The sequence below is a fragment of the Nothoprocta perdicaria genome, unplaced genomic scaffold (genome assembly GCF_003342845.1).
Source record: "Nothoprocta perdicaria isolate Ctin4 unplaced genomic scaffold, notPer1 scaffold_154, whole genome shotgun sequence".
NCBI lineage: Eukaryota > Metazoa > Chordata > Aves > Tinamiformes > Tinamidae > Nothoprocta > Nothoprocta perdicaria.
The window spans coordinates 1,022,212-1,044,240 of NW_020454694.1; the positions used below are offsets into that span (position 1 = coordinate 1,022,212).

The window sequence follows — 22,029 nt, forward strand, 5'->3', positions numbered from 1 at the left end:
ACTTAAATGAGCTTAGAGTTGGTTTCTTGGCTTTCACTGATGGAGAAAGACTATAAGGCATTGCCCAAGAGGAAAAAGCTGTTACCTAAGTGTGTTTGTTACCTCATGCATAAACATGGGATTACTGTAACACACATACATGCGTACAGGGTGTTTGCTTCTAACACTTGACTTTAACTCTGTCAAGGCTGTATTATCATTTCTTATGATTAGGACAGATTTTGCCTTCTCCTTTGCCTGTGTAGGCTGTTTGTCCTTTTTCTTTTTCTTTTTTTTTTTCTAATAAGCATTTGGGTGATAAAAGATGAATAGCTGCTGGTTCACAAGATAGCAGGAAGGATGATTTTTCCCCTTCTGTGTTGCCTAGGTAAATCATCATTAACATCCTATATGTGAAGTGCTAACCACAGTAATACAGTTTTTAACTTAGCAGGGATGCAGCCATGAAATATTTGTTCAGTAACCCTATCTGTAGAAAATGGCACAGTATGAAGAGTGTCAGCTGGTGCTTATCCAGCACCAGCAGGGCCTCCAGCTCGTCTAGTGAATTAAGTCAAAACGCCAGGAATATTGTTTCTCACTTGTTTAAAAAAAAAGAAGGGGGAAAAAAGACAAAAGTTACTTTAGGGGCACACAGTATGAACATTTTATCTGCCAGATACCAACATCACTGGCTACTTCAAGTCCCAGATTAAACGACAAGTTCTACAAGACATATGACTCAAACACAAGCACGCTCCTCACAATAAAATTCATAATTACTAAGGACAAAGAGAGGAGAACATAGGGTTATGATGTAGCTTGTTACCTGCAGATGGCAGACTGGCTATAGGCTGGGCCTTCCGTGGCGCTCAGGGCTTGGCCAACTTGAGTCTGTGTCAGGCCAAGGGAGAGGCGCCGGATTTTAAAAGCTTTGGCAAATTCTCGAATTTCCTCCAGATTCACCCCATCCACCTCTCCAGTGGCTGTTTGAGGATCTGTTGAAATATTTTTTTTTAATAGTGTCAGTTCTTCAGGTCACAAACCAATGGAAAACACTAGGTTTCATCATCTTTTTTTTTTTTTTTTTAAACATGTTTTTTCCCACTTGTCCCTTTCTCTTTCCCAGAAACAGGCGTCAGAGAAAAGAAGCATGTTTGGACTGCTAAAACACTAAGTGGGCTGCAGCATTTCCAGGTGGTAGTGAAGGACTTTCCAAAGGTGCTGAGCTCCTGAAAATGCCCAGCTCTTCCCAGAGTCCGTGGGTGTAGCTGGGCTCCTTACTGCCTTTTGTGCTTTGGAAGATCTCCACCGATTTTGACAAATCATGTCATTGACAAATCATTGTTCCCAGTTTCCYCTTCTTATCACGTACACAAGAAGGGCTGATGTTTATTTATCTGTAGCTTTTAAGAGAGCTAAACACATGCACAAACTGCCTGGGTTTCTAATTCAAAATCAAGACTTTCCACTTCAACTACATTTAACCTAGAGTAAAAAAATTAACAAATCTTCCCTCCTYCTTTCACAACACTCAACGCAGACCACCATCCAAACCTCCAAAACAACCCAGCAAACAAACAAGCAATAAAATTTTGCTGCCTTTAAAAAAATCCTTCATTTTATAAACCAATTCTTAAAATATGCCTTTCTGGGAAGCAGCCTTTTGGGCTTTCCATTCTGCCTCCCATCAGGTTGATAATCAATGAGGAGTGTATCTGCAACATCAACCGCTACATTTCAGAGGGTAATGCTGCACAATTTTTTACTTTTGCATTAGGCCCTCAGAAGATAATGCTTTTGATGCTGTGAGAATAAATCTGTCCTTCCTCTCCATAGCAGTTTACTGACACAGACTCCTTTGTCCCCGAAAGGGCACGTAATAAAGGATGTCTACCACAGAAAGCTCCTTTGGAGCTGGATAACGCGGTCAATTTAGGACTTATCAAGGGAAATGACACAACAGCTGGAGGAAGGAACTCTTTTTCCTTCCCCCCACGCTACTGATCTCTGGTTAAATGAAAGCATCCACCAAGCTGGAGACAGCATGGGACTGGGATGGTGGCAGCTTTCAAAGGGCTGTGCAATCCTGCGTGTAGTGAAGCCATTCTCCCCGTGAGACATCTCTATTGTTCTTCACCTCATTCCTCTGACTTCTTTGGGGAAGTTTTCAGCACAAGAACACATCAGTTTCTGTGAATGCAAGCAGTGGTCCAAGGACAGTGCTAGACTATGTTGCTATTCTGAACCCWATATTAGAGTGGCTCCCGCTAGTAGTGCTATAGTTAAGAGCTTGCCAGCATTACAGCAACAAAGCTTTTATTTTCCTGGGTTTATAGGCCTGATGTAAAATTCCCTTAGGATGGAAATGCCCTATAAAAATCTTCTAGTCCAATAATAGAGAGACAGAGGGAAGAGGTTTTTCTGCTATATAAATTTACCCAATATTGATTAGCAGCTTGAGTGAAAAAAGCACTCRTAGCAATGGTGTTTAGAAACACTCGTGTATGAAACCATGGCCCACATGAACCACATATGGGCACGCATGCACACACACGCTGAGTCCAGTTTTGACACTGGTCTGCATCCAGTGTTGTCCCTCCTGCTGTCAGTGCTCACCTGTACATACATGCATGCACTCAGACATTGTAGACCTAGGGCATATATTATTTACTTGTAAGTGGTGGGGACTGTGACAGGGGCCACTCAGGTTTGTAAAGCAATTGCTTTTGTAGATGTGAAATATTCCTGCTTACCCCATACACGGTCTATCTAGCATATCGGTTATGATTTTCAGAGACACAAAAAGGAGCTGGACGCTTATCTGCCCTTTGGGTCTTTGAAGAGCCACTGATAAATGTACAAATATCATAAATGATAATGGCCTCAGAGATTCCCTTGAGTAAAGTGCACTAAGAYGGTAACCTTCCTCACCTCACTCCTTCCCTCATTTTAAGGCCTCTGACTAAGGCGATTAGGGATGTGACAAAGGACAGTTCAGGTCTTCCCAGAGAACTTTAAACAAATCTCCAAAGAAGCAAACTCTGTTGCTCTGTGAGCTGTAACCCCACCACAACTCCTGACAGGATGAAAAAGTAGTTGTTTGCGTGCACATGGGTATGGGTGTGAGTTCTGCTGGCCTTTCTGATATGAAGTTTACTCTTGCAAAAGTAAATAGCATGGAAGATYCTTTTCTGCACAGGAGCCTCGAACCAGGAACATCTAGGCTGAGTGCTCCTTGAAATAAGAAAAAAAGAAAAACCTTCAATATGCTTCAGGATGGGGGAGYAGATTCTTACATATGGTAGAACATCTTCTGAGAAAACAAGACTTCATTCTTATCTTATGTATTTGGGAGGAGGAAGGTACTACCAGATCTGGAATTAAACCTTTTATGAACTCTAGGGAAGTATCAAATTTGCTTGTATCAAATTGCTTGTATTATCTGCTTGTATCAAATCAGAACCACGTCTAATTTAGGTGCAGCTGAAAGGCCACTGAAATCCATGGAATTYGTCCCATGACTTCTCCATATTACTCACACAGTACTAGAAGATCGTTTTATTGGCAACATCATTTAACAGCATTGCTCCTTTTTAATCTATTTCCATTAAGATGGAAACAGTACCTAATCCTGGACTCTATGGACTATGCCTACAAAAACACGCAGATACAGACAATAGACTTTGTTTTAATGAAYTCTGATTTCTCAGAACAGTAAAGTGTATAGTTTACTTCTACTTTTGGGAAGAGTATTTTACTGAAAACTGTAAAAAAAAAAAAAGGTRTTTTTCAAATTAAGTAGAAATCTTACAGAAGAGAGCACAGCCCCAACCACAAAATAAAAGAATACCAATCTCATCGAGTGGGTAGGATCTACAGCAGTGGCATTTAGATTAAAGATTCCCAGTGCACATTATGGCTCAATAATCTATGGCTATTGTGTCTCTGRAACTACTAGGCCCTGGAGAAAGGCAAGACACTTGTATGGGACCATTGCAGGGTAAAATTCCCACAGATGTCTGGCAAAGGTTGACAAGTGAAAGAAATAAAATTTACACTCTCTCCTACATTGAAAATCTTTTTTTTTTCCTACTGAAGGAAATCTACTCCTGCTTCTGAATTCTTCTGAAAATGCTGCATGACTTTGCTTTGTTCTCATGAGTTTGCTCTGATTTTAATAGTTATGGGAAAGATTTGCTTAAGAGATAAATCAGTGAACTCTAAAGAAAGAAAGCAAATTTCTTATGAGCAGAGTTCTTCCATGAGAGGGTTACAGGTGACACATTCCCCAGACAGACAGAAGGAGATGTAGCTGACAAAGGGAGTCCARCAGAATGTAAATTGGGCAGGAGGCAGGATGAGACACTGTTATTGGAAAATGGACATGGGCTCAGGGGAGAGAAAGAAGATATATTTGTGGGGGGCATTACAATTTTATAGGAGCAAATGACAGTAAAATAAATTTGGAAGGATGAAAGGAATTTCATGGAGCCACAAGCCTCTGAGCAGGAGGGAAAAGCAGTGATTTCCATGAAGACAGCATATAATGGGAAAAGTAAGGGAAAGGATGCATCTGAGAAGAGGGAAATGAGACAGGAAAAAGGAGAAATGATAACGTAGAATTGAGTGAAGAAGAGAAAAGAACATAATAGTGAGGAGATAATATGAAAAAAATCCCTTAGAAGTGTCTGGAAGAGCAGAGATGAATCTTGCTTAGGCAGAGCTTCCACTAGAAGAAATTCATAATTTTTGTCTTCAGAAAAACTAGCTCAGGTTGAGGTAGTGAGAAGTGAGAATGGAACAAAAGAACAGAAACTCTTTGCAAGTCCAGGAAAAAGACAGAAAAAAAAAAAAAAGGATGAGAAATAAAAACACAAAGGGCAATCAAAGTAAATTATTACAGGGCATTGCAACAGGGACAACTATACAAAATAAAGGAGGAGGAATAGTGGGAGTTTAAGGAAATGCCCCTCTTTAAAAGTAGGAAACATATTAAATAAAAAGGTAAAATCATAAAGAAAATATGTCTAGATGTAAGGAAATAAATGTGGAACTCTAAAGCTATTAAGACCCAATTCTGTCTTAATAGACCAAACAGGGAGCTACTTGCACAGAGAGTCTCTCTGAGCAAGTGTGGCAGAATCTTTCCCCCAATAATTATTAAATTACTGAAGTTACATTCCTCTAAGCAATGTGCCAGTCTTCCTTCTTATAAGCACATAAAGATCACAGACTATGCCTGGTTTACCTGAACTTTACTATATTTAGCAATAGTTCCTGTAATACAGCAAATCTTCACCGACATATTCAACTCTGGGGCCTCTACTGGAGGGCTAGATAGGAATTTTAGAATGAAAAATAAAAAGTAAACAAGAAGGTTGYTGCTTTAGGAGAGCCAGAGCAATCAGAGGGATCCTTAAGAGGCCCCAAGTTGTTTCTCGCTGCCCACATGCCCTATGGYTTTCTTTCAGAACCAGTGACCCCTTGCAGCTTCATTTGACTAAAAGGCTTTGAATGGACTTCAGTAGACACTGGACTTCAGTTGCAGACGTGTTACACAAATCTCGGAGAGGCAGTTTGTGAGCGGGGAAGCGAGGAAGGCCTTGTTGGCCGTACACTCGTCATGGAGAGGTGACAGGCACATGGTGCACCCAGAACCCGAACAGATCTCACAAAGCAGGGAGGAACTCTGTCTGTTCATTTCCAGTGTGTCCATACACACTGGTTTTTAGTTATCTAAAGCAATTTTAGAGTTTGTGAAGATCAGTTAAGATGGTTTGTCTAAAAAGGTGGCATTGTCAATGGCTATGAAAAACTGCCAAGTATCTCATCTGTCTTTTCACACTTCGTTATATATATAGTTTGATCTCTCCCTACTGGACTAACTGGACTTTTTTTTAATAKGCTCTGTTCATATCACTAGAAAGCAACAGGTAACCTCCTTGTGTCCTGGAGCAGCAGCATCTTACACGCAATCTTAAGCAGGCTTACACATTCAGTGTTTCCTGCATTTTCTGTCCTGCATTTCCTGTAAATGTTATTAGAAATATGCTAGATAACTATCAAGGAACATTGAGATGAATATTTACTTTCTGACTCTGTGAGAAATCCATGTAATTGGAAAAATAAGTTGATTTGCCCAGTGCACCAAATAAGTGGTCTCAAATAATGAGGTCCTGGATGAAGCCCTGACATGCAAATGTAGATATCACTTCCAGAACCTGTTTGCCTATTAATTCTTGATATGCTTTTTTTAAGTGCATCTCTATAGATATCCATTCTCTTTCAGAACGCTCTTAAGATCCGGGTGCCTGTGAATTCTCAACCATGAGACATTCCTCAGTCTAACTGTATGAAAAATATTTTCTTTGGTCTGTTTAAGTTCCTCACCTTATGATTTAAGTGAGCTGATCTTCTGTTTTGAGCAAGGAAAAACATGAACTCTTCAACTATCTTCTCTGTGCCATTTGTTACTACAGGTAGGGTATTGACTATGGCTAATTGGGATTTTCCATAGAGAGATGAATTTCAGCCAGTGTCGTTGAATCATTTGTGAGAATAAGGTTAATAAATCTGTTTTGCTCAGGATAAAAACCCAATCTAATCACCTCTTTCTTTTAAAAAGGTTCAATTTCGTAACATACTGCAGTATAGTCTTCATAGGTGTCAAGGCAGTAACTTTTTCTCATCCCAAGCAAAAATCTGCCTCAAGGAAGTACGAGCTCCTAATAAGTAGCAGGGATTTCATTTTGGAGTGGAGGTAGAGAGGGAGTGACTGTGCAAAGAAGGACAGTAAGAATTACTTGGGTAGAGGAAGGAAAATGGGGGAAGAGAAGTGGCAGCAAACTAAATAAAAGTGTAGAAGATGGTGACAGGGATTATCTGACAAAAATGCAGGTTAAAGCACCACTGAGATGATCTGATAGATTTGGTGACAGAATCCAACTAGGAGATGGAAAAGAAGTTAAGAAGAACAGGAAGAGGAATCGAGGGACATCTTGCTGAAGGAAAAAGGTTGCAGTGTGAAGGCAGATGGAAAAGGAAAAGGTCTGATGTGAAGACAGAATGCAAAGGGAATGAAGGGTGAGGCAGAAACAGGACAGGGACTGAACATGTGAAGGAAGGAGTTGAGCCTGAAAGGAACGAGTATGGAAGATCTATGTCTATGCTACTCTCAGCCAAATCCTTTAACATAGCATGCATCCTCTTCCTATTTAGAATAGGACCAACAGGAGAGTAACACAACCTATCGGCTTTTCTATTCATTCAATTGTCCTGAGAAGATCTAACATTTCTGCCTATGAGTACAAACATCACCTCAAACACATGACTGACTTGCATGCTACTCTGCTTTTGTAACAACCTTGACATTTACCTATGCAAAAATGAAGCTAAAAGAACATCCTTAAAGTAGCACAAATAAACACTCAGAAGTTGCATAATGCTGGAGTGACAGGAGCCCACAAAACAGTGTCATATAGTCTTTGAGAAGGGGATTACCAGTTCTTTTCCCACAGATGTCTGCCTCATTCAGTGCACAGAATGAACTGTGCTTCACTGCAAAGAGACTTTGCATTTGTTCACAGTGTGGCCCTAGGCCTCTGCTAAAGCTCTTCACCAAAGATAGTTATTAATTTCCTCTCAAGCTTTTCTGTTTTTTTTTTTTTTTAAACATCTTAATTTATTTTCCTGTGTTTCTACAAGATGAAGGTCGTCCCCTTCTCATTCACCAAGAAGCTGCCAGACACAAAGGAAAAAAGTACTTTTGGATACCCAGTCTAGGTCAAGTAAGAAATGATTTTTAGACTGTGGCTTTAAATGGTGTTTTATATGCCTCAACAGTGAAAGTGCACTTTGGATAGTAACTGTGAATGCCGGGTTCTTCTATAAATTAAAACCCAATGGATATTGAAGGAACACTTGTGAAAAATATGTTTTAAGTCACTTGAGTGACACTGCACTGAAATTATATGGCAGAGAGAAAGCTCCAGTTTCTCAGTCCTCTACTGTCTGAAGCAGGACCATCCAATAATAATAATAATAATAATAATAATAATAATAATAATAATAATAATAATAATAATGTCTGATTTCATCCTTACAGCAAATCTATTGGGAACACACTCCAAGAAGCACAAGTATAAAACAGGGTGTGATTTAATCACAATATCATAATATCATCAATCACAATATCATCAATATCATAAAATACATGTTATAAGAAGAGTTAAATGCTGTTGCATAAGCAACTCTTTCCTAGCACCTCCTGATTTTTGACTGATTTACCTTGTAAACTTAAAATGGCTTCTTCCATGTTGCCTTTAGATAAGAGCAATCTTATCTATGCAGGGAAATTGACTGGAATAACTATTGTGGGATAAAGTACCCCTCAACAATTATTCTAAAATATATTTTTTTTTTGAATCAGAATGGCCACAAGGGAAGTTATTCTGGACCAGCCATTGAGAAGTAACTTATTCTCTACTAGCTATGTTAGTCAATTTTCCCACACAGGCAAGGGGTAACTTTATATATATATATTTTTAACATGTAGCATCTTATTTGTCTTGCTACAAGCTTGTCTACATGAGACGATTTACTGGCAGAGCAACAGCAGTATGTTTATATCAGCATAATTATATCTCTCTATATATTTTATGTACTTACAGCTACTCATGTGGATGTTTTTATTCCAGAATAAAAATATTCACACTGGGAGTTATACCAGCATAATTTTACCACTATTCCTCTGCTAGTCATATCCTCATGTAAAGAATCTCTGAAGTAATCCAACCAAGATTTTTTCAGATCTTTTTTGCATGACAGTTTTTCTAAACCCTTCATAAGCTTCCTCAGTCATATATTTTATATCCTCAGTGTGACATCTGCTATATTGTTTTTTCTTTTTTTTCACTTGAAAAAGTACATGCAGTATCTTTGAACAAAGTCATCCAATATACTCACATTTTTGCAGTTTGCAAAAACTATAAATGCTACTTATACTTTTAGTCTGTTTTTATTGCTATGTAAAGATCCAAGCTAATAYTAGATTGGTAAGACCAATAAAGTAACAGCGAAGAACTAAGAACTATATGATCTGGAGAAAGGACCTGGTTAGGAGGTCAGCTGTTAAAACTCTAACACTGCAACTCAGTTACTCCATTTCAGTTGGCCTCCCTCTCTCTGCCCACATATCAGAGCTCCTTTGTGTCTGAACTGTGCAAACTCTTCCTGGCAAGGAAGTTCTCTTGCTCTAGGCCTGTATAATGCTTGGGTTTGTAAAGCAGTCTGCTACAGTAATGTAAATAAACTAAAGAAAAAGCAGCCTAACGAAAAAGTAGGAGAGGACGCCCAACACATTTGGAGCAGTACAATCCATTATACTGACTGATCCAAAAATTTCTCATTTCCAATGAATATAAAGTACATTTGAGTTTTAAGAATCACCCAGTGTCCACAAAGTTCAAGTTAAGGACTGCTAGCATTATTATGATCATTTTTAGTGTTGACTGCCACTTCTCAAAGCATGTTTACCCTTAGACCCATCCATCATGGCTCTTATCACTTATTGGCAAGTGTAATTAACAATAAACAATCTATTATATGGACAAAAAAAGGAGGGAAGGTAGATCAGGAAACTCAGCAGTGACAAGGACAAACAGAGGGAGAAGTAAGGAGAGCCAGGGAGCAATACTTACTGCTGACTAACTGGCCAACACTCAAAGCTGAAGAGGAGGAGGATGAGGAGGAAGAAGAGGAAGCCTGACGCACTGGGCTTTGAGACAAAGATGCTTGATTGTGAGCCAAATGCAGGAGATTAGGTTGTGAGGCTGCTTGTCCCACTTGCGTCTGGGAGGGCTGATGGAGCTATATGTTAAAATGTAAAAATAGGTATTTAGAATATGAAGCAGTAATAAGAAACTTTCAATGCACCATCTCACCCTTCTGTTTCCAGGGAACGAATCCCATAGGAACATAAAACACCACGGACTCATTTTAGATGACAGAGGGTTAAAATAGGAGCAATCTGAACTGCCTCATGCTCTGACTTCCCCTTTTTGCTTAGCTTAGTCAGTTAGTTAATCTAATTATCAGCTAAATACTTGGTTGAAATGAGTGATGGGAAATAGCTGACATTCCTAGCAGCACTGATTTAATAAATCCTTACCTGTTTTCTGACTCATGCAGTCAGACCTTTACTTCCTATATAGATTCTCACATAAATCAGCATTGTTTCAGAAAGGTCCTTYCACACTGCAGGAGCAGGGCCAAAAAGAGCAGGAATGGGGAAGAGAAGATATGGGAGAAGACTATGAGAGAGGGATTATTTGGCTTATGGCATTGGATTGAGTAAAAACAATTTCAAATGTTGGAATCTCATTTCTCATAAATTGTCCTTTCCTAGTGCACACACAGAAACTTCTGAACCCTGTTCACATCAGGGTCAAGACCCATATTTGACTACGGGTCAAGTAATATGTACCTAAGAAATCTGGCAAGTAATTGTAGATGCAAATGATACATTGCTATATATGAATCTGATTTTATGAAATTTAGAATACTGTAGAGGCTTTGGTTTTTCCTTAGGGGAAAAGAAAGAACCATTAATCCCTTTCTGCCCTTAATGAACTTTCATATGGACTTAAAAACTAAGCTCATTCTCCGCTACTGATTTTTACATCAAACTACCTASAAATCTGAAGAGCAATCTTTATACAGAATGAAGATCTTACAGGTTTGTACTGGCTTCTTGTAGTCTGGTACAGCCTTATCAGAACCTACTAATACAATAATACCCAATCCTAATACACTAAGATGGGTGGTACTTTCTATACCTTTAAACTGTGTTGATCTTGATCTTGACTGAAAAAAGGTTGCAGAAAATGTACTAAAAGGCTTCACTTTTAAGTAAAAGCCATTCAATGAGACCTCAGGAAGCAGAAAAGATAAAGGGCTATTTGGCCTTTCTCAAAGTCAATAATTTAAATCTAATTCTTCAATTCTAAGGTATACAAACTCTTATCTTTTTCTGAAGTAGCTGGTCCAGTAAAATACCAAAGATGCTGAATTAGTTAAGGGTACTCAAATTATACAGAATATATTCCTGAAACACATAGACATGACTGATATTAAGTGGATGAAAATTATATGGCATACTAGATAAATGTATCTGACCACATTCAAGACGACACTTTTCTGTAGAATACATTAAACAATTTTAATGGCATTTTTCTTGTTATGGATCTGCTTAACACTGGAGAAAAATTACAACTCCTCCTTCTTTTACTTCCCACATGGAATAATATAATAGAAAACAGAAGCAGTAGCTTTGAGTTASCCTTTAATTTTGATGAAAATTATTTGTGCAAGTCAACATCCACTTTCTGACTTTAGTAGGGATCATTAAACAGACACATGTTATTAACATGAGGGGTTTTCAACCATTATTTAAAAAAGACACTGCATCAAAGAAGGTGATGGAAAGACTTCCAGATTTCAGATGCATACAAGCACTGGGCATCTTTAGAAACCTTTTCACTAGCGGTTGGGTTTTATTTATGGAGTAAATATAATAATATTATATTTTATGAATAAAATATAAAACACTCCTATTGAATGAATTTATATGAATAAAATATAAAACACTCCTATTCTGGAGTGTTTATTCATGTACTATAGAATGCAGTCTACTTGTAGGGAAGGAGGCCTCCTCACTGCAGTAGTGGCTTTCCCACACATCAGGCCCACACTGTTGCAGACTGCAGCTTTCAGAAAGTGGAGTGCCCACAGGCAGGGGTTTGGGCCTCAGTCTCTTACTGGACACATTCTCTGGAAAAGTTAAAGATTTCAGCCTAGGTGAGGGAAAGAAAATATTATATTTAGCTGGGTTAGATGCTTTCAGACTGGTTGGAAGAGTCTTAAAGATGTTAGTGTTTATCTGCAGGGACAGTGGAGGTATTGAATGATGACAGAAGAGCAAATGAACTGGCTATCTTTAAAAAGAAAGATCTGCAAAATTATAGACCAGTCAACTTCAACCCCTGGAAAAGTACTGACAAAAATAATCAAACAGTTTTTAAGCACCTGCAAGAAAACAAGGTAGTAGCAGACAACAAGGATTGTTAGGAACAAACTGTGTCAAACCAATCTGATCTCCCTCTAAGACAGGGTAATTGGTCTTGCGGACAGGGAAAAAGCAGTAGGTGGTTTGACTTTACAAGTCTCTTGACACTCCCTTGCATGACATTCTTTATAACCCTAGGAAACACAGCTGAGATGAAACTACTGCAGAACGAATGCAAAAATAGTTAGAGAGCAAAACTGAGAGGATAGTTATCAACAGTTCACTGTCAGAACAGAAGTGTGCGTGAATGGTGTCTGTCCTGACTCTGGCACTACTCAGTATTTTCCTAATGACCTGATGATGGAGAAGAAATGATATGCTTACACACACTGATACCATGCTTGGAAGGGCTTCTGATATTCTGGAACACAGGACTGGAATTAAAAATGATCCTGTCAATTTGAACACACCATCAACAACGTGATGCTGTAAAAATGAAGTAAAGGCAGCGGTACAAGCAGGAGTGACATCTGCAACGTATGTGCAGTACCTTCTCTTCTAAGCAAAGGGTAGGATTATGCAGGGGCATTGGGACCAGGGCTGGATGCCACATACAAGGAAAAATCTGGACCAACTGATGGAGAATAATTAGGGTGACTGAAGTGAAGGAGTTGTCTGAAACCTACGTTCATCTAGAATGGACTTACATTTCATTTCCAGAAGGGAAAATTGAGTGCGATATGACACTCATCTCAAAAACAGGCAAGGCTAATGAAAAGAGAACGAGTCTATCTCTTTCCTGCAGTGGACAGAAGGAGGCACAACGACTTGGGAAATTCAAATTAGGTGCTAASAAAAGCTTTCTAACATAGCAGTGAAGCACTGGCATAAATTCTGGGAGAGGTTGCAGAGTCCCTAAGAGAGGGAAAGATTTTTTAGCAGGAAGTTGGACAAATATTGGCATAGCAGCTCTGCCTGACAACAGCAGGGTGGACTGGATAATCTCTTGAACCTTGACCTCCAGCCTTAATTTTTTATGATTCTATGTTATTTCCCATGAGTGTTTCCCAGACAGAAATACATGGTCATGTATGACATGGATAGTAAATTCAACACTTTGAGGCCACAATGGATATCCTGTTCCTGCAAAGATCAACTCCTGAGCAAATACATACCAAAGCTGAGGCTTCCTGGAAGCACCTGCGTGTACATCTGCACTCTCTAGTTGTGCCTGCATCACCAGTGCACAGCCACAGCCKCTATATGCGGCCCATGCATAGTACACTGTTTAAGTCTAGGAAATGTTTGATCCTTTGCATATGTATTGCACAGTGCATTTTGCAAATGTATTTGTGAAATAACTGGGATACCCAGAAGCTCCGCAGTTTCCTTGTCAGAAGGCCTTTTGAAGCCTTCAGAAGCCTTTTGTCAAATATAGGAAATTCTCAAAACTCAGCTGGGCAAAAGCTATATGGCTAGTGACATCTGCATGCGGAATCACCTCAGGTGAAACATCGAKGTATAAGAGATTTACAGTTTGCTGGTTTCTAATTCACTTCTTGCCAGGGAGAAGGAAATAGTGGGGTTGGAGAAGCAGAAGAGTCACCTTAAAGACTGACCAGGGAGGGAAGGAGGATACCATCTTTACATCCCTACATAATTTCCAGCACACCCTTTGTTTTACAGACATGATGGTTAAGCTGTAAATGTCCTGCTTAAAGAACAATGATGGTTATCTATGACACGAAATTGCATTAAAATACTCTGTCTCTTTTCATCCACTATAATTTCCATTCCAGAAAYAGCCTTAAGGAGAAGCAACGATTAGATTATGAATTAGATTCTAGATGACAGAATCAATTCAAACTTGCAATAGCTGACTTTTCCCCAATTTTGGACACGTACGATATGAATTATATTTATGACTATTGTGCATTTTCCATCCAAAGACAGAAGGAGGCACAGAAATTACAGAAGCAGTTGCTGTAAGTGCCATTCTGTGTAGGTGGATACAGGAGACACGCCGAGAATGATGACTGTGTGCACCTCTGATGAGTATCTAGCAGGAATGTATGTATGCACACTCCAGCTAGAGAAACAGGATGAATATGAGAAGCATAAAATGGACCCTAATACTTTTTAAGACTAAGCTGGAAAAGGGAATGGGCCTGATTCTTATCTCTTTTACTTCAGTTTTACATGCTGCTGCCAGCAATGAAGACAGTCCTGATGGATATTTGCTAAGGTGAAGAATGAATTAGGTCTGCAAAATCATATTTTGTTCTTAAATTATGTATGTAGTATATTCCTACTCCTGCGATGATTGACTGGAAACCTGTAGTAAAGCCTCTGTGAAACTGAGGATGTCGTTACCTGCATCCAGAAAGTTACAGGATAGTGATAGTGATAGAGCAGAAAGATATTTTGCATAAGCTAAGGAAAGAGAGTAACTCTGAAGAAACAGAGAACAAACTTTTGGGTGAAGGATGTCCTTTCTGACAACAGAACTGTTACTGATTTTGTAGTGAGCCTGGACAAACCACAAGGGCAAAAATATGGCCCTAATGGAAGAGAGAAGAAAGTAATGGCTTTAAATTGCAGTAAGGGAGGCTTAGGTCAGACATTACAAAAACCTTTCTAATGTTAAGGAGAGTGGCCTAGGCTGCCTAGGGATGTTAGGGAATCTCCATCACTGGAGGTTTTAAAGAACCAGTTAGACAAACATCTGTCAAGAATGATATAGGGACAGTTGATCCTGCCTAGGGGGAGGGGATGGACTATATGACCTTTTCAGGTCGTTTTCAGTCCTATTTTTCTATGATTCAGTGAAAAGGGAATCTGGAGATGAGGAAAAACAACAAATTAGAGAAGACAGAGGTGAAAAAGACAAGTATAACAAAGGGGGCACAAGAGATGAAACTAAGAGGGGTGGCACAAGGTACAAGAAATACATTTCAAGTAATCCCTTTTACGATATAAATAAAGAATTTCTTTTTTTTTCTTCTTTTATGTCAGCTAGTGCTTCCCGTGAATTGCAGATATTAGGACTACTAAGGACTGAAGTCCATGAAAAGTGTTGAAAAATAAGTAAAGATTTTGATATAAGACACATTCCAAAATACTCTGAAATGCCACCAAAATGCCTTGAAGAACTAGTAGTGTAGTTTTTTTTTTTTTTTTTTTATCATCCATTCTTCTGTAAGCTGAGCTCTCTGCTTGGTCTAAATTTCCTAACATGTGTCAGATTTTTGTTTCTGAGAAAGGACCATCACATACCATGGCCAATGCTTGATTCCCTGGTAGAGCAGGCCTGCCTTCAAACCTACTCATTCTCCATGACAAGGCATARTTCTGAAAAAAGTTCTCTTAAAATTTCCAGAAAATCAAAGGGACACATTATTACACGTATCTAGTCATTGCATGCCCAATCACTTTCACAGTCACTTCTGCCAGAATGTTTTCCCTGTGGCCGGAATACTGCATCCATCATCCGATTTAGCATACTCAACTACACTCAGGAAAACACAAGAAAACAAAAGTGCCTTCTACTCTGCCCAGAAAAGGACCCAATCTTAGGCACAAATCTATGCAYACGGACCCAAACTGTGCATAAGATATACAAGCTTTGCAGATATATATCTTATTGCAGAATGCAGCTTACGTTTGACTTTTAAAAATGACAACTATTTAATGCTTTTAAGTATCTTCTCTCTCAGAAATACAGTAAAAGGGACCTCTCCACACCCTACTCAGACTGACAGCATAGGTGCATTTGGGAATCATCATGAGAAAGCTCTTAGGGTTCATTCTGACTCCACCATGCTCAGATCAAAATGAGGACAACAGCAGGTAAGTGCTCGTGAACTGCAGACATCACTTGGGACAGGACAGGTAGAGAGCATTTGCCTAAGTCCTCCTTCCAAAGCCTTGCTGGGAGACTAGAACTACACTCACAATATCAGCTGTAAGGACACAGCTGGGCTTCTGWAAAAGTTATAATTTTATATGCAAATCGAGTGCAGTCATCTTTCTGACCCCCATCAGGACTGATGTAATGTCACTGTTATGACAATAATGAAAAGGTATAATATATAAATGTATAGGCAAGTGCATAATTCAGAAGAGCAATGTTCTTACAGTGAACAGTGCTTTACTTTCTCAGTTCCTTAGAAAGATATAACTACTGTAATAATATTTTCCTATACCCAAAGGTGTGATGCTGTTGTATAGCCTTTTTTGAGATATTTATGTTCTACAAGTGCAGATACCATAGAGAGCATTGGTCAGGAAGAGAGCTAAGTTACAAGTCAAGTGCCTATGCTATGTCAGGGAAACACCTGATGCAGCATCTTGTAACAAAAAACTGACAGCCTGATGGTCTTGACTTTCAAAATCTACTGTTTTATCCATGGAAATGCACATGGAATATGGAGAACATCACTGCAATGTTAATGACAGAAGAAGAGAGAAAGAAAGGAGAAAAATTGTCACCTTCATCACTGAAAGTCAGATATTATAAAAAGCAAACAGAAAAACAAAGTTGGATTGAGACAACACAATTTAGTGGCTATGTTCAAACACAGAGAAAGAAGGGTGCAGTTTTCATAAAACCAGACAGCATCAAAGCAATAAGAGCATGTCAGAGAAGAAGTGATTGAGAGTTGGTTAGATTTTAATGGGCAAGAGGAAGACAAGGGATTGCATAGAGTTGTTATAATGAGATGTAGGCTGTACATGGTAGGATGAGATTGCAGAAAGAAAACTCTTCTGGCATGAAATTTGGAAAGAGGATGTACAGGGAATGACCACAGGCTCATCTGGGAGCTGTCTATGGCTTTTCACCAGCTAATTTGGAGCATGATAGTCAATGACAACAAAGACAGGGAACTGACGACGTAAGAAAATGCTGCCCAGTAGCTCTTATTTATTTATTTATTTGTGTGTGTGTGTGTTGGAGTTGGCAGAAGCCCAAAGCTGTTAGTGCTGTGTGACCCAGTGAAATATGAAAGGTTCTGGCAAGTACAATAGGTAAAACTAGACTGAGGACAAGTGCAACTACCAGCCAGATTTACTCAGTCTAGTATGTGGCAGGGAATAGCCAAACAACAGCAAGCAGGGAACCATCTTGATGAGGCACACTGGAAAACAATGCCACAYGCAAAAATTCCTTTTGTGTTCTCTGGGCAAACAATTAGTTTTTATAACACCAATTATTAGGAAAGCTAACTTAAGGAATTCATGAATGGGAAAGCGTTTTGAGTCCCAACAGTCTCTTGCACTTGGATTCTTATCTAATTTTACTCATTCAGTAAAATAGTAATTTTTTATTTAATCCTAAAATATCCTATCTATGAGAAGGCCTATCTTTGTTTCTAATGGTCATCTAGCTACCAGCATTCACAAAACCCTTCTTACATAGCTAAAGCTGGGGAAGACGAGTTCTCTATGAATTTGTGACTGTTGTAAGACTCTAGTTCATGGCAAAGTCCTTCAGTCAGCCATGCTGGTCTAAGTATGGGTCATTAAAGACACAAAGGAACCCCTTAAAACAAGGTTTTAAATTTGGAATCAAAATGACAGTGTTAACAAGTTGCTACAACAAGTTCACCTATTCTTGGGAGAAAAAAAAGTGTTTAGCCATATAACATGTCCCTCCTTTGAGGCATAAAGGAAGCATAGTAGTTAGGCTACACTTCCATTATGGCATAAAAACAGCTTAAAATCAAAGAAACACAAATTAGGGAACAGAACATCCTTTTCCAAGGAAAGAGGACAAGAGGAGTCTAAAGGATTCATACCAAACTTTGTTGAATGGTTTTAGCAAGCGGCAAGACAGGATGGTGAAGCTGATGCAGCAGGAGGCACGGATTTTCCTAGGTGAGTGCAGAATGCCATGAAAAGCAACATGCAGAACCTGGGGAGCCTTGTGGCAGACAATATACATAACACATAGGTGCAAAATGGTTCACATTAAAAGGAGCCATTTTAGTGACTAACATGGTAGCAACCAGGGAAGCACAGATGTATCGTGGTAGGTATGTCTGTTTATTAAAAAAAAACTACTCAATGAGCAGAGATAGGAAAAAAGCAGAATGGTTGGCTGTATTGAGATAAAGATAGAAAATAATGCTRAAAATATTATAATGCTGTTATGGTAAATCAATGACGCATCCTCACTGTGATCACGGCATTCAGTTCTGATCACAAAATCTTGAAGAGATTATTGTGGAAATTGAAATAGTGGAGAGACAGGCCTAAAATTATTAGAGGCACTGAAAAACTTGTTTATGAACAGAGATAAAAAAAGACAAGGGACCATAACAGGAGCATGAACTGTCACCCTCTCTAGAAAGCCATTACAAATTCTGGGAGAATTCTCAGTGTGTGTTTCAGTAATACTGTTTAGATGAGCAAAATCTTCAAAAACTGTTAAAGCACTGAAGCTGTAACTACTGCATATAAACAGTCCCTACTGTGCRTAGTATAAATCAGAAGTTTATTTTCTAAAACTGAAGTAATAGGGTTACTTCTTGGATTACTTCTGTAGATTAAAAAGTAATCTATTTACAATAAAAAAGCAGCAGTGCTTTACACTACAGACAAGTAATCCAGGAACTCATTTCCATGAGGGCACATTAAGATTTTAGTCTGTCAATGTTGAAAAAGTTGTATGAATAAATAACTCATGYAGTCTGACCAAGTAAAACTGACTAACACAATATCTGAGGCATCTAAGTCTTCAGATTTTGCACGAAAAGTAAGCACAAGCACATTACTTAGCAACTGAATTAGGCTCTAGGTTCAGTTATTGTGGCTTGACAGGCAGGCAGGAACTTCCTATCATCCCTTGCCTGTTCTCCTGTTCTCCTCCCTTTCTCCTGGAGCATTTAGTCTCTAAGAAAATGACAAGTTGGAAGTTAACCTAAGATCATCTATAACTGGAACATTATTTATTTCTCTGCAACATTCTTAAACTTTTCCAAAACTTGCCTCGTACTTTTTTTTCCCCCTTCTGAATTTTCTTTTATCAAGTTACAAGGCATGAAATGCAGTAGGACCCCAGATTCAATAATATTTTGCAGAGCCCTCTGAGTTTCAGCACTCAGACCTTCTGAAAATTATATTTTGAATTTAGGATTAGATATGCTACCATTACCAAAAAACAATTGTTTGGGTAAACTGCTACCCAGACAGTAAGACAAATTCATAATCTCCTTACATAACGTATAATTCCATTTACTTTTCAAATGATATGGCAGTCAGTATTGTACTACCTTTTTAATTGCTTTTTAATGTTCACCAATATTCTTCCTAAGAAGGATCTGTCTCTCATGCTTCAATTCTGCTGCTGAAATCAATGACAAAATTTCCTCTGACACTACTAGAGGCCTTCAATAAAAGCAGAAGAACCAGTAGAGGGAGCACAAATACACAGAAATAATTTTCTGTAGCTCCTAAAAAATTATAATGTACAGTATTTCTTTCATATAGTATTTGTATTATCTTTTCTTTTTCCCCTGATCAAGAGTACTTTCTAGATGGGTTTCCACTAGATGAAAGTAAGGAGGGTCTGTGTTGTTGGTAGCCCTTCCTGCAACCCCCTGGACCTCAGCAATCTGACTGCATGAGAGGCACAGGCTGGACTCCACAGGACTGATCTTAGGAAAATGTTTTCTAATCACATAGCACTGCTTGGTATATCAGGACAGCTCTTCTCGTGTGATGATACAGGGCTCATCTTTGACTCTTGCACAGAACCAGAAACCTGAGCAAGTTGTTAATTTCTCCTGAGAGCACTTGAATGCTCAGATTGGGTGAGCCACTACAGCAGAGCACRACAAGGCTAAATGGTGGCTTTCCAACACAAACCCAGCCATCGTTCAGCAAGATGCCCCAGTCAGCAAGAGTTTGTCCCTCCATGTGAGCTCCATGCCACTAGCAATGCAAGAAAGGGTCGTGTCTCTCTCCTCTCTGCCTACTGATTTTTCTGGCAGACTCTGCCTAGAAGTTCCTTTGCTGCAAGACTCAAGAGAGAACATAGCTCATAGCTGTGCCAGAAGATGTGCTGCTCTGTAGGCCAGGGGATCTCTGAGAATAATAGAGGACCTCTGTTCTCTGCTTAGCTCTAAATTTCATGGGTTTCTAATGGGATCTCAGGATTGTGATGGTTTTTCAGAGCTTCCTTCCATAAAAGAGGGGAAGATCTAACCTCTTCAGGTGCTAGACACCTAAAAAAAAAAAAAAAGTCCCCAAATGTAAACTGCTGGATTTTTTAGTTCATAGGCTTTCTAGCCTTGGAAACACACAGCCTGCCCTCCATGTATCTTTCTTTGTTTAAAACCACATATGTGCAGCAATTGAAAAGCACTTGCCAGTAGTAGAAGTCTATTCCCATTAAAGAAAATAGAGGTAGATAAATGCCAAGTGCTTTGGAAAATGCCTCTGCTAAATACCATAGAGGATAGCATGGCAAAAAAAGAATGTAACTATTTGGATGTGAAATATCTTCAAAACAAACTAACAAAAAATTTGCTTTAGGGATCCGCTGGCTCTCCACATTTAAAATTCAGAAAAAAAAATCTTGATTTGGAGCTCAAGTGGCCCTGGGATTTACCAAGCCTACAAACGGCTGCTAACTAGGGCTGGAGGTGTGGACAGCACTAGCAAATAAGTACTCCCAGCAATAGAAATGCTAACGGGAACATGTGAGTGAGTGACATTTTCATAAGTGCCTTTTTGGCAATCACATTTGTTGTCTTTTCCATCTTTTATTTCCTCTCTTACAGAGAAAAAAGGTGGCACTGCAATTCTTTGCTCTACAGATGTAGACAACATTAATTATTTTGACCTGAGTRCTATAAAAAAACTACAAAAATCTCTTCAGACCTTAGTGAAATTGCTGCACCTACCCTGTATTTGTGAACTACCTCATGCTTCCATTGARTAATTCATCTAAAAATTTGTTCTGTTTGTACAAATATGCACAAACCCTTCTCTTTTTCCAGTGAAGCAGGCTAATAGTTKCATTTATTTTTGTTTTCTGAGTGACCAGTAACCAAGGAGTAAACTCTATGGGCCATAAGGTCTCTCCTGTTTCACACTCCTATCTCAGGGACAGAAGTTAAGAGAAAATTTCTAGGTGACCCTACATACCTTTAAAAGAAAAGAAAAAGTCCAACTGGATAATCCTGAATGTGTAACTTTTTATCTCACATTATATTATAATTACATATAAATTACACATCTTTTGTTAGTGAAAACAGAGAAATAAAGTTTTCAGAGGCTGTGAGAGTCAGCGAGGAGTAGGTGTTGCTTCTCCTGTACATTTGTTTTTGCAACTGTTCAGACTACAGACACATTACCTGTTGGCCTGGTTTGAGTGGAGATAGTGTTATTCCCTGGGTGTTGATCACGGGGAGTATCTGGTTGCCGATGACAGTAGCAATGATCTGACCCTGGGCATTGGTCAATAACTGTGGAGTAATCGGCTGCACTTGAAGGCCCTGAGCTCCACCTGCCGCCTGGTTGGAGGGGACTGGATTAGGCATCAGYGGGATCGTTCCTATGATCTGGAGGAAACAACACAGCAAGTGAAACGTTTGCCACATGTAATTATTTGTTTTAGGCACATTAGAACAATCTTAAGCAAAATATGTGCAGAGAGACAGATACGACAGGCTGATGGTGGAAAATGAGCCTTTCCTTTACTGTGGTAATTAGGAMTTTCAAACACATTTGGTGAGCCACACATCACTTACACATTTTGGCATTGGCCATTGTACCCCCAACAAATCCCCTGTGACTAAACGTGCATGAAACTGTTCTGGGCCACCCTCTGGCCCCAGGGTGATGCTTGTTCCCACCTCTCATCTGTAGACAGGATTAACGAGAGTGAAATAATGCAAATATATATCCTATTTGTCTAGCTTTCAACAATCCAACCATACAAAGTTATTGACCGAATTTACCTACCTATGTATTTT

At 39.1% G+C, this 22,029-nt stretch overlaps 1 protein-coding gene across 1 annotated transcript in view; it reads right to left on the minus strand.

Annotated features, from left to right (window-relative positions):
* POU6F2 (POU class 6 homeobox 2) overlaps positions 1 to 22,029 on the minus strand; it is a 176,871-nt gene that overhangs the window by 3,385 nt on the left and 151,457 nt on the right. The window contains exons 6-8 of the mRNA XM_026034997.1: positions 21,409 to 21,615; positions 9,681 to 9,849; positions 809 to 977 (exon numbers count right to left, since the gene is read on the minus strand). Coding sequence (XP_025890782.1) covers positions 809 to 977; positions 9,681 to 9,849; positions 21,409 to 21,615 — 545 coding nt within the window. The remainder of the gene's footprint in view (positions 1 to 808; positions 978 to 9,680; positions 9,850 to 21,408; positions 21,616 to 22,029) is intronic.